The 14,048-nt window shown below is 41.7% G+C and overlaps 1 protein-coding gene across 2 annotated transcripts in view; it reads right to left on the bottom strand.

The window, feature by feature from the left end:
* Positions 1-14,048, bottom strand: part of LOC144605425 (protein phosphatase 1 regulatory subunit 12A-like) — a 177,008-nt gene that overhangs the window by 84,999 nt on the left and 77,961 nt on the right. For both annotated transcript variants that reach the window (XM_078420660.1, XM_078420661.1), the window contains exons 6-8: positions 12,202-12,276; positions 8,900-8,979; positions 1,146-1,300 (exon numbers count right to left, since the gene is read on the bottom strand). In XM_078420660.1, coding sequence (XP_078276786.1) covers positions 1,146-1,300; positions 8,900-8,979; positions 12,202-12,276 — 310 coding nt within the window. The remainder of the gene's footprint in view (positions 1-1,145; positions 1,301-8,899; positions 8,980-12,201; positions 12,277-14,048) is intronic.

The raw sequence follows: 14,048 nt of genomic DNA, 5'->3' as shown, positions 1-14,048 counted from the left end.
GATGGACCATTCACCTTATCAATACCCCTTATAATTTTTTTACCTCTTTCAAGTCATCCATCAGCTTCCTATGGTCCAGGGAAAAAAAGTCCCAGCCCATCCATTCACCTTCATAACTCAAGCCCTCCAGTCACAGTAACACGTTTTGAATCTTTTCTGCATCCTTTCCAACTTGGTGACAAAATTTCAATCTCTAGGTGGCCAAAACTGAACCCAATATTCCGTGTGTGGTCTCACCCACGACTAGCACAGTTGTAACATGGTCCAAATTTCTGTACTCAATTCGCTGACCAATGAAAATATGTCAAACACCTTCTTGATCACCGCGTCTACCTATGTTACCCATTTCAAGGAACTATGTATTTATACCCCTCAGTCTCTCTTCTCCAGTGCTTTCCAGCATCTCAGCCTCAGATGGGGAAGGATTTCTTTAGTCAGAGAGCAGAATTCATTGCCACTGACACTGGAGACCAGGTCAATGGATATTTCTACAGCAGAGATAGATTCTTGATGAGTACGGGTGTCAAGGATTATGGGGAGAAGGCAGGAGAATGGGGTTACGAGGGAAAGATGGATCAGCCATGATTAAATGGCGGAATACACTTGATGGGCCGAATGGCCTAATTCTGCTCCTATCACGTATGAATTTAGCCAGATAATTGTGCCCCACTCTGGGCACTACGTTAGGAAGGAAAGCAGGCCTTTGACAAATGCATAAAGAGTTTTCTGAATATTTACCCCTGAAAAGTGAAACATTTACAGGCTTTGGAGAATATAACAAGGGGACTAATTGGAGAGCTTTACCAAACAGCAGGGCCTGCCATTGCCCTTCTGTAGCAAAATAATTAATATCAGCAGATTGTGAACTTAATACTCCATAAAATTGCTACTCACACAGAGCAGGTAGCTGCAATTTCTATTTCATTATTTTCAACCATAATTTGCTCCAGTAATTTATGACAATTAAATGTGCACAAACAATAGAGGTTGTCATTAAGTGACTCTTCATCTGAAATTGCTTGGACCCTGAAGAGGCACCCAAATTTGGAACATCAAATGTTAGTATTTGTATCAAATTCATACTTTCATAACATGTCCCCTATCTCCCCCAAACAAGTTAACATTTCATCCTCCATTCAGCTTACCTGCATCTATCTCTGATTCAGAATCAGAAGCATCATCATCTTCCTCAGAACTGGAGCTGCTAGATTCGTCTTTTTTACCCTCTTCATCAACTTTCTCTCGTTCTAGTGATTTGCTCTTTGTTTCCTTTTCTTCCTCAGAAAGTAGACCGTCTTTACTGTAACAATAATGACAATTTCCTTTACTTGTTCAGATTATTTGAAATGGCTAAATTCATATCTCTATAGCGAGATTAAGAATGCTCAAGTCAAGGCTGTAACTATTGCTACAAAGAGTACTATTTGTTTAAAGTCTGGATACTGTGGCAAGATTGTTCTGTAAAAAACTGAGCTCTGCCATGGGATGGGCAACAGTCAGCTCACACCAATGCCCCCTTCCAAGATTGCAAGTTCAACGAGCAGAACGATGGATACAACTTGTCTCCACAGCTAGTAATCTGATGCATATTGCACCTGTTGGCTTTTAATTACCATCATTAATGCTATCACTTTTTATTGCGCGGATAAAAGATCCGGAATAAAAACATGGTAAGTTTGCTTTACACATATGTAAGGGGTTAAACATTCGACATTTTGCCATATGGGTTTTATTGCAGGAGTGTAAAAAAGGTGTAAAAGCTCCAGCTCGATTATGTTGCCAGGACATCCTGTTGTCAACAAGAGGCACGGTTTATGGCTAAGTGCATCCTTTGATGGTTGACCATCCTTTGATATGGGTAACTGGCTTTAAGGCTTTTGATGGTTGACCATCCTTTGATATGGGTAACTGGCTTTAAGGCTTTGATGCTTAACCATCCTTTGATGGTTAAGGGGAACATTTGGTCATATCGACTGTTCTTTGGTCCTGGGAATACCGAGGACATGTAGGTCACACAGGACACGGAGGACATGGGGGTCCTGAAGGGCACATAAAGATTTATAGGACTTTGTAAAACTTGCCATATAAGGTAGCAACAGGAAATGTACTGGCAAATGTATTTTGGGTATAAATATGTGTAATTGTTAGCATTTGGGGAGAGAGACTACACTAGCTTCCCGAGTGTTTCTAAACGCTCCGGTTTCTAGACTCTCTCCCACCTGGGTGAGTAGAATAAAGAGGTTATACGAATTCGGTTGTCTGACTATTCTGTTCATAGGGCACGAACTACAACATTTGGCGTAGTTGGCAGGATCTCTTTGGCACTGTCAACCACGAACGACTAAGAGGCAGCGGTGACTGAAACACGTCCGAAGGGGACAGAGTGCACTTCTCGACCGTTGTTCGAGACCCCGGACGTTGACGTTTTTCAGACACTGAAGTCCCTCGTTTGGGGTTGATTTTGTGTTCAACTGAGATTCACAGACGAACCGATAAGGAAAAGGGCAAGGATAAGGATGATATTGAGGTAAGAGTCTTTATCGCATGAGTCTGTGGTCTGGGTAAATTTAAGAGTAATTTCATAACGTGATATAGTGATTGGTTGTCAGGCCAGGAATGGGACAGGCTATGGATATAAGAGAAATTGATCGTTTGGTAATTGGATGTCAGACATGTGAGACGGACTTTGGATAAGGTGATGGCGGTGCCCCGCTATTATAACGTAAAGGGCGGTCACTCTTGTTGACATTGTCTTGGTCTGGGTAAATTGATCGTTTGGTAACAATTAATGTGGGAGCGAGATGCAGTGAAGAAATGGAAAAAGAGGATTAAAAAAAATGGAAAGAGGGGGAAGCACCATCAGGAGTCAAGGGAGCGAAGTTGGAGGGAAAATGCAAGTAGTAGAGGGATATCAGTGTGTGATAGGTTGGGAATACCGAAAACATGCGATATTTTGCAAGCGGAATGTAAGGTGTATGATCTAAGACTTGACTGTGCTACCCGAGCTCGAGGTGAATTTAAAACCTGTACCAAAGGGATATATCTCGCCCAATAACAACAAAAGTCAGAATCTGAACCACTGGAGTCTATAGCGGCTTTATTAGGTAATCAGGAGTCCGAGGGTGACGAGGAACCTTGGACACGTCCGATCCCCACAGCCCCACAGGCAGAGCCACCGGCTGCAGTGGTGCCAGTCCCGGTTCTACCCTCCCCGCCAGAATATTGGGGACTACCCCCCGATAATGAGACAGCATCAGGGAATATGGATAGGTCCCAGACAAAGGGTTAAGTTGTGCCATGAGCAAGAATCCGCACGATCGGCGCTGGAGATTGAGGATACTGCCTACCCTCGCCTTTTTTCAGTACACCTCATGCTGCCCAGCAGGCTGAATTATTTGCCCTCACGCAGGCCTGCCACCTTTGCGTTGACCAATGTGCTAATATTCACACCGACTCACGATATGCCTTTGGGGTTGCACATGATTTTGGTAACCTGTGGCAGCACAGGGGCTTTTTGACTGCAGCAGGCACTCCTATTAAAAATGTCCTGTTTTTCCGAAATCTACTAGCGATTTTAACACTCCCGAAAAACCTTGGCTGTCATTAAATGTAATTCGCATACATCTGTCAGGGATCCCATTTCTTTCGGGAATACATTGGCTGACACATTGGCACGCAGAGGCCCTGACCCCTACTATTTTAGTTCCTTTAGGTGAACAACAGCAATTTTCTGCAACTACCGCTATGCCCAGTGTTTCGGAACTCTGCCAGCTTCAGGGGGACGCCCCCGAGGCTGAGAGACACCAGTGGAGCCAGGATGGGTGTTCCCCTCGCGAATCTGACTCGCTTTGGGTTACTGCCTCTGGCAAAGTTTGTGTCCCTAACGCGCTTTTACCTGTTTTGTTGCATTATGTGCACTCTCTTACCTATGCTGGTAAGAGGGGAATGTTGGATGTAATAAATGCTACATGGTATCACCCCAAAATACATTGGGGTTTACAAATTGATTTTATTGAATTGCCACGTGTACATAGTTATAAGTATTGCTTAGTTATTGTTGATGTGTTTAGCTGATTGAGTGATTTTGCTAGTGATGTTGCTATTTTGCTATTGTTACTCCTGCTATTAGGGGAAGTGCACTCAAGAATTAAATGGTATTGTGGTTAATCTGTATTTACTCCATGACATTTATGTAAAGACATTCAGATGATATGCAGAGGAGGCAATGGCACAATACCCTGGAAGGCAGAAAGAATAGGACCCTGCTCAGGATGATTTAATAAGACCAGAGCTAAACAATTGAGAGACCAAGCCTATTGGGTTGTACCCTGTGGACATGCTTTGTGCCAGTTTAATTTCCAATGCCTGACAGATGAATTTAGTTTTTGTCTTTCAGTCCAGGTATTTTTAAATTCATGTTACAAGTTGACAAAGCTTTTAATCAGGCATAGCAACTTCATGGTGAACTATTTTATGGATAACATCTTTCCTTACTCCTATTCCGTGCACGCTTTACTATTGACTTATTTATTGCCTAGTATTGAGAGCGATAACCATTTGCTCGGAGGGTGAGCTGGTGTTTCAGAACACCAGGTCAGCATGTGACAAAGCTGATGTTGTCACCCAAGGATTATGAATGCCAGTTTTTGCAGGAACAAAAACGATTGATAGCAGCTTTTCTACACACGTCCAGTATTCTGGCTGTTCCACGTGTTCAGGATGTGCATGCAATAATTCAGCATTTCTCATTGGGGTACCCCTTCATACAGGGATATAACAAAGAAGGAAATTTGAGCACAAGACTGCTGGACTAGTGTAGATGGTCTAAACGAACTGGGATCTGTATCTTTGGCTTCACATTTCAACATTTGTTTTTTTTAACTGGATGAATTAAATATTTGAGAATGAATTGAAGATTACAATTGTGCTGGAATTGTGGACCCTTCCCATTTTTGTACTAGCTTAGTTGATAAATTAGCCTTTGAAGCCTATTTACTTGGGTCAGTGGGTACATAAGATATTTAAAGGAAGTATTTTGCTTTTCATTTATTCAATGCCTGAGGACCACATTTAGAAAACCTCTATGCGTATAACCCCACTCTACTACAGGATTAGCCCCAGCTGAGGTATTATACGGGAAACCACTCCGAACCCCTTGGGGGATGGAGGGAGAGGGGTGCATCAACCTCCATGAACTGTATGACCTGGATGAGCGTTTAATTGAATAAATGAAATTATTAACCCAATCTTTATCAGCCTAGCATTCTCAGGTCCGAGACGCCCAGAAACCACGGGACAACATGAGGCTAAGATGGGATTGTGGATTATATTGACCCTCGGTAGTCAGATAGAAGGATGAACCTCGGATCTCCGGCAAACCAATCGTTTCTTCAACCAATCGTTTATGTCAGACAGATGCTTCACAGGTGGATTTATTCACAAAATGCTGGAGTAACTCAGCAGGTCAGGCAGCATCTCGGGAGAGAAGGAATGGGTGACGTTTCGGGTCGAGACCCTTCTTCAGACTGCAACTCCACCGCTGGTCCGCACAAAAAAAATACTTGTTGCTTCACAGGTGGAACGGTTTGCCTGTTGGGTGTGCGCCCCAGGTTTCAACACATGGAAAAAGCATGATGCCTCTTTACCCGGTCCCCTTCACTCCGAGTGAAGTCAGGTCTGCCCGGTTCTTTTTGAATCACTCACAGAGCCCTGGCCCCAATAATTGGTGTACGGATTATGACAACCAATCAGATGACTGTGGATATCAATGTTTTAATGGGTGGTTCTTGAGACCCTATCTTAATCAAACACAGGAGAATTGGCCCCGGATACAAGTTAATTCTCCTCATGACTCTCCAGAAACACCAATAAATACAACTTGTTTCTGTAGAATGTGATCTAGACCAAATGGAGCCTGTCTGTGGGATTCAGCACATGCACCCATATCAGTACTGCAGTTCCCCCAAGGCCTCTCAATGGGACTTACTTAATATGTGGGAGCTGAGCATATGTCTGGTTACCAGGACTTTCGCCACGGTATGATCAGGGATCTTATGAGACCTGGACAGGGTGCTGTTATCTAGCTTTTGTAATCCCACATTTACGAATTATAAATCATCCTCTACAGCATCCAGAGTGGCGCTCTAAACGAGCTGTATCGGAGTTTGAGAGGTTTTGGTGGATAATATTCCCGAGATGGGGAACCGCTCGGGCGGGAACTGAAATTTGAAACTTAGCTAGTGCCCTGGAACAATTAGCAAATTGTACTGCTGATGGACTGTACGAGACTCAGGAACAAATAGGCCAGTTAACAACTGAAATGATGGCCCAGTGTCTTGTCGCTCTCCAGAATCGTATGGCTCTAGATTTCCTGCTAGCCGAGAAATGGGATACTTGTGCTATGATCGGGCAAGAATGTTGTACATTTGTACCAGATGTATCCTCTAATATCACCAATATCGCAGGGCATGTGAAGGAGGTTATAGAAAGAGCATTTAGTGTTTGAGCCCTCTGAGGGGGCGCTGTGAACTGTTTATGTATATGCTGTTATGTTTGTGTGCCATTGTATGTATGTTCTTAGTACCTGAACTGATGTACAGCGCTTTGGTCAATGTGGGTTGTTCTTAAATGTGCTATACAAATAAAATTGACTTGGCTTGACTAGGAAAATAGGGGCAGATTTAGCCCAAAATCAAATTAATGCTTCCAGATGGGATTGGTTTGGTTTAGGATATTTGTGGGGGCCGATTTTCCATTATGGCAGTATCTTTCTGTTAATTGTAGTGATTCTGTTAATTTGTTATTGTTTCGGTCCATGTATACGCCAACTACTTGTTAATCGGTCAATTTAAAAAGAAAAAGAAAACAACACAAACGGTGATTATAGTATAATCAAAGAGGGGAATGTAAGGGGTTAAACATTCGACATTTTGCCATATGGGTTTTATTGCAGGGGTGTAAAAAAGGTGTAAAAGCTCCAGCTCGATTATGTTGCCAGGACATCCTGTTGTCAACAAGAGGCACGGTTTATGGCTAAGTGCATGCTTTGATGGTTGACCATCCTTTGATATGGGTAACTGGCTTTAAGGCTTTTGATGGTTGACCATCCTTTGATATGGGTAACTGGCTTTAAGGCTTTGATGCTTAACCATCCTTTGATGGTTAAGGGGAACATTTGGTCATATCGACTGTTCTTTGGTCCTGGGAATACCGAGGACATGTAGGTCACACAGGACACGGAGGACATGGGGGTCCTGAAGGGCACATAAAGATTTATAGGACATTGAAAACTTGCCATATAAGGTAGCAACAGGAAATGTACGGGCAAATATATTTTGGGTATAAATATGTGTAATTGTTAGCATTTGGGGAGAGAGACTACACTAGCTTCCTGAGTGTTTCTAAACGCTCCGGTTTCTAGACTCTCTCCCACCTGGGTGAGTAGAATAAAGAGGTTATACGAATTCGGTTGTCTGTTGGCTTTTAATTACCATCATTAATGCTATCACTTTTTATTGCGCGGATAAAAGATCCGGAATAAAAACATGGTAAGTTTGCTTTACACATAAACAAGCAATAGATTTAATACAAAATCTAGAACCCCCACTAGATTCTTGATTGACCTGACTGCAAAGTAAAATATAATGTAATCAATACCCACGATTAATCAAACCAGACATCATGTCAATGGACTCTAAAAGCACCTCCAAAAGGCCTAGCACCAACTTGCTGTTACTGCAACGAACAAATTTGCAAAGCATTTTTGGTATGGAAACAGCTGGAAATGTCTTCTCTGTTTTGGTTGGTACCGATGGTACACTCTGCTGAAACAAGTATCTTGCACAAGTCTTTTCTCATCGTCTCCAACAGGTATGGTCAGAAAGGTTGAAAGTCACTGAATTAAATGCATCTTACATCCAAGTTATAAAAATATTCGGCGAATTTTGCAAAACAGATAAAATATCTCCAAAAGGATTCAGAAAATATATTACTTGCCGAGCGAAGCAGCAACTGGCTATGGCTGAAGAGCAAAGACTTCAACTGGGCTGCAAAATGACCAACAACAGGGGTAAAAACAGAGGGGAGTGCACCTGGGATGCCAGGTATCGCTGTTGAGCCCTCTGGAGGTGTCGTGGGCCTATCAACGAAACACCAAGGAAGGAGGATGCCCACCTGATGACCCCAATGAAGTCTTTACCCCTACCCCCACTCAAGAGATTAAGAAGGTGCCGATTACAGTAGGGATTGTAATACGAAGTCCTATAAGCTCAACTACTTTCCAAAACGTGTACAGGCACACCCTGACGTACATAACAGGCAACGTAAGTAAACAATTCACAATTGGTGGTCCCATTTCCTGAATGACCTGTGTAATTGCAACAGGAGGATGGCAAGCAGTTCCCATCCACGGTGTAGATATAAAAGCTTTGCATGGGCTCGCTGCTCTGTCAGTTTTGCCCACTGTCAGTGCAACACTGGGAAGGCGAGCGAGAACGAGGGAGTTAGTGGAAAGCTACTCCTGGCCGAGCCGCCAACATCTTCCACAAAGTGCACCAGCGAGCCCTTCACCTTCACCACCCGTCACCAGACGGGAGAAGCACCACTGTAACTGAACGCATCCCGTCGGTGGCGGAGGCCTGAAGAAAGCTGTGTCAGCCTGGGGCGACAATGTGAGCAACAACAATCACTTCACAACATTTTGATGATTAGTGTTTATTCCAATAAACCTCCAACTCTGGGGATGCAGATTTAACAAAAACTGCAGGAAAATGTCAACAAACTAAAGCTATAACAGAAATTCAGCGTGGAATTGGTGCAGACTTTCAAAATCTCAAAAGGCAAAAATAACTATGTAATAGATGCTCACAGAAAATGGAGCAATTGACATTGTATGAAGTACCTCAAATGCTTGGGTTGCAGTTTGCAGTTTACTGTTGATTCAATAAGTGTTGATCTTACAGCTCGTTTCTCAGTGCGAAGCTGTTAAAGGATAATTACAGGTATCAGATATCAACATCAAATCAAAATCAATTCAAAATTCTGAACACAATGAAAATCAGTTAAGTGAAGAAAACATCCACAATGTCGTCTTTGCAAGCAACGAATAATTTTAAGCAGCTGAGATAGTAAAATAACAGTTTATGTTCCACCTGGGCAGTCCACAACCAAAAGGTACAAATACAAAATTATCCAATTTCAGGCCATCCTGTGTTCCTCTTTTCACCTCTTGCAATGCACCCGGTTTTGATCCCTTTCCGTCCCAACCCTCTAACCACCCTATCATCCACTTTCATCCTCCTCCCCCTCCTCGTTTGATCCATCTACGACCCACACATTTCACCCAATGGATTTCCTCCCCCTTCAGGACTCGTCTGACCATCATCTCTCCCATTGTGTCGCCCTTTATAAATTTGGTTATCAGATTCCAGCACGTTGCCTAAACGGCATGTCCCCATTTATCACCCACCCCCCAACAACAATACATTTCAAAGTCATGACAGTGTGCAATTTGGAGGGTAGCTTACTGGTGAAAGAGTGTCTAATTTCCAAAACCATTATAACCCCTATCCTTCCTGGTGGCAGAGATGCAAGCAGAAATAGCAGATGCTGGTTTATACCAAAGTTAGACACAATTTGCTGGAGTAACTCAGTAGGTCAGGCAGCCTAGAGAAAAAGAATAAGCAATGTTTTGGGTCGCTTTGAAGAAGGATTACGACCCGAAACTTCACCTATTACTTTTCTCCAGGGATGCTGCCTGACCCGCTGAGTTACTCCAGCATTTTCCATCTATCTTCTGGAAAAAGAGGTCCTGGGTTAGGAAAATGATATTAAAGTAACCTAGTTGAGTAACTGCAATGTATTTTGTAGATGGTACTCACTGCAACAACTGTGTGAAGATGGTGGAGCAAATGATTGTTATGGTGGACAGAGTACCGATGAAGCAGGCTGCTTTGCCCTGAAGAGCGTTGAGTTTCTTGAGCATTTCAGGACTGTACGTAAGCAGGCAAGTGGAGAGAAAATCATTGCACTCCTGCCTTGTACAATGGAAAGGTTTGAGAGTGCCAGGAAGCGAGTCTGAGCTGGTGTTATTAGACTCGAACTGTCAGGTGCTATGGATAAATAACTAATCTTCGAATCTAGGTAGCCCTTGCACTTTATTTTGACCTCACTTTTTCTTTACCTGTAATATAGTACTGTACTCTGTTTATTTTCCCTGCTGTACTACCAGTTGGCCTCATGTATAGTATGACTTGCTGGATAGCATGCAAAAATGTATTGGCTTTAGTTCGGTACAAGTGATTGGGGGGGCACAATGGCACAGCAGTAGAGTTGCTGCCTTAAAGCGCCAGAGACCCAGGTTTGATCCTGACAATGGGTGCTACCTGTACAGAGTTTGTACATTCTCCCAGTAACCACGTGGGTTTTCCCCAGGTGCTCCGGTTTCCTCCCACACTCCAAAGACATACAGGTCTGCTGTTTTATTGGCTTTGATAAAATTGTAAATTGTCCCGACTGTGTAGGAAAGTACTAGTGTACCTGATCGGCACGGATTTGATGGGTGGAGGGGAGGGCCTGTTTCCACGCTGTACCTCTAAAGTCTAAAGTCTAATAATAAACCATTACTAATAAATTCAATTGGGCCAACAGAACTCTTCACAGATTTCAGAATCAAAAGTTCCAGTTTCTCAAATGTTCAAGAAAGGTCTATTAAATAGAAAAATAACTTATGAAGATTTCAAAAAGAAAATATAACTTACAATTTTGACAGATTGCTGTTGAAACATACCAAAACAGAAACGACCATAGTAAAGAGTTGCGAGGGCTGACGATCATGTGGGCGAAACAGTTAAAATAATATAGCAAGTATAATTATTTGCTTTTGGTGGTTTCAAGTCAAACTGTTGAAAGTTCTACTTGTTGGACAGGTTTTAATTGAGTCTATATAGCATATAATTTATATAGCAAAAACATTGTTCTGCAACCAGATGCTAGATAATAATGACAGCCATGCACATAATTTGACTCATTTGTAGTTCAAAAGCATTTAGCTTTAATTTTTCAGTTCCTAAACTCATATGAACTGGAAACTGACATCCTAATAACTAAGGGAACTGCACAAAGGACAAATATTTTGTCTCCCCATCCACCCATGTATAAAGCACCATGCCTACAGTGGCGAAAGTTGATTTTACATTTGTTTTTTGAGCTGCTGCATGTTTTTGAAACAATACAAAGGACGGATGATTGATCCCATTTGTCTGTCGGGCGTTTGGATTAGTGGCATAACTGATTGATTTCATTAGTTGATTTCAGAATTTCCACAAGGTGCATTGCACATAGCGTTTAAATACTCAGCATCAACTTCTGAAGCAGTATAAGTATGCTACCACATACTAAGTGAAATGAATGAAAGCATGAAGGAGTGAAGGACATTGATCATGCAGTAGTACAGGCAATGGTGCAATTGAGGATGTTGAATTCGGTGAATGAAACCTGTTGAGTTATTTCACAAGAAAGCACCGGAACCGTGAATTCTGACACACCCTTCGCAGTTTAATAAGTATTTGCCATGTTTCTGAAAATAATTTGTGATGTATTGCAACTATTGCAAGACACTACTCTTGTTTACAACGCTATTCCAGCTGTCAGTGTAAGGTTTACATTATTTAACAATTATAAAACTGGGTGGAATGGTTAGCATAGAAATTATGTAAGTTTGTAATTCTCTCTCTTGTAATTCTCTCTCTTGAATAAAAATCTCCAAACATTAAAAAGTCAAGGAGTAATATGCGACTGTTCACTGATGCTGCTAGCTACATGAAGCTAGTGCGTAATCTGAAATCTACTTACCTTTGAGATACTAGTGTATAACCATCGCCATTTGTAAGAAACAATAATACTGCTTGCATTCTCTGCTAATAATTTAAACACTGACCATAATGTATGTATTTTAAATAAGCACTTTTGTTAACCAAGGTACAAATATAATCCACTATTTCAGCTAGTATGTGCATGCGTTATCATTTCAATTTATCTGTCCTTAGTGATTTGAAAATTTAATATCCAAAATTAAGAGATTTTACCACTTACAAAAACAATTAATTAAACTAAACAAAAACTGTGAATTCCAAGCCATATGTTAATCAAATAACGTGTTATCATTACGGTTAATCAAGGAAGAAAAGTACATAGATCACTTACAATATTCTGTTTCTTCTGGAGCTCCTCCAAATGTTCAATGATACTCTCATCAGCCAAGTCAAAAGGAGTCTGACCCTGCAAATACAATGCAGATAACCTCATTCAAGGGACTGAAAAATTCAAGTAATAAAACCTAACTTTATACCTGCAATTCTCAGATGAGATTGCAATTAGAGAAAATAAAACTGTGCTGAAGAAACATTTCCTCATTGAAAACTACGAGTTGGACAAAGCAGCACCTGATGTGGTAGAATGCCCTTGTGATAGACGCAATTTTAGCAGTTTTGGAGTTGGTTATTAGCTTAGTAATTTGAATGACTTTCCATTTCAATGAGTAAAGGTTGCTACCAAATGAAGTTTGTACTCGCCACGAATGTATAGAAAAACAATTCATATAATTTGATGCAGACTTGTTTGTAAACTCCTGATCCTAAATATGGAAGCTCTACAGAGCACCAAGGCCTAGTGCGATGTTAAGCTGTCGGATGGGTGGGCCTGAACCACCCCTGAACCACCCCTGAACCATCCCCACCCACAAACAAGATTTGAAAACTTTGGCAATCCTGCTGCAAGGCGCTTGTTTCCGTCAAAGATATCAGTGAGAAGCTATCAGTGAGAAGCCTTTAAGTTGAAGGACACAACAATACAGCACATGAACACAACCAGTTGGCCCACCATGTCTGCACAACCTCAATACCAACCAACTAATCCCATCAGTCTGCTCATGGCCCCTGTATCTTTCTATTCCCTGCCTGTTCATGTGTCTGTCTAAATATATTTTAAACACCACTATTGTATCTGCTTTTACTACCTGCCACCTTCTGAGCTACAAAAAAATCTTACAAATCTCCTTTAACATTTTCCCTCTCCTCTACTATTTGACATTTGCACTGTGGGAAAAAGGCCGCATTGTAAAATTCTGCACTGTAGAATTTTTTGAAAATTCTCAGGTCACTCCTCAGCCTCCGACGTTCCAGAGAAGACAATTGAAGTTTATCCGACCTCTCCTTCTAGCTAATATACAGGTACTCCAACGCTGAACCTCTTCTGCTCCTTCGTCAAAGCCTTCACATCCGTGTCCTTACGGTAATCAGAACTGCACACAATATTCCATGCGTGGTCTAATCAAGGTTTCATACTCCAGTGTTTATCCTCAATGTCCAAACCAATGTTATGGTTAGGATATTAATATTACAATGCAAGCATATTGTATTGCCGTCTTTACCATCCTATCCACTTGTGTTGCCACTTTAATGCAGCTATGGCTTTGCAGCCTTAGATCCCTCTGTATATCAAATGCTCCAAATGTTCCTGCTATATCCTGCCAAAACTCATCACTTCTCTCTTGTCTGCACTAAACTCCATCCGTCATTTCTACACCCAGATTTCCAACTGATATATATCCTGTTTTATCCTTTGACAGCCTTCCTCACTATCCATAACCTCAATGGTTGTGTTATCTGCAAACTTAATCGTGCCATTTGCATTATTTCCGAACACCACTGGCTACACATTTCCAGATAGAAGAAACACCCTTCCACTACAACCCTATGATTGTGGTTGAGTAAATTTAGTATCCAACTTACCATCTCACCATGGATCTTTTGTGACCTAATCTTCTAAACCAGACTACATAAAGGACCTTGTCAAATGCTTTACTGAAAGCCAAGTAGACAACATCCACTGCTCAACCCTCATCAATCATTGTCACCCCTTCCTCAAAGTCTATCGGTTTGGGAATTCCCCTGCAGAGCCAACTACCCCAGGTACATCCATTTTTTTTCCAAATGTAAATAAATCTGATCCTAAGACTCCTCCAATAATTTCCTGACCACCGGTGTAAGCTT

Source organism: Rhinoraja longicauda, chromosome 24 (genome assembly GCF_053455715.1).
Source record: "Rhinoraja longicauda isolate Sanriku21f chromosome 24, sRhiLon1.1, whole genome shotgun sequence".
Classification (NCBI taxonomy): Eukaryota; Metazoa; Chordata; class Chondrichthyes; order Rajiformes; family Arhynchobatidae; genus Rhinoraja; species Rhinoraja longicauda.
The sequence above is the reverse complement of the archived record's forward strand: the minus strand, read 5'-3'. Positions and strand labels throughout refer to the sequence as shown.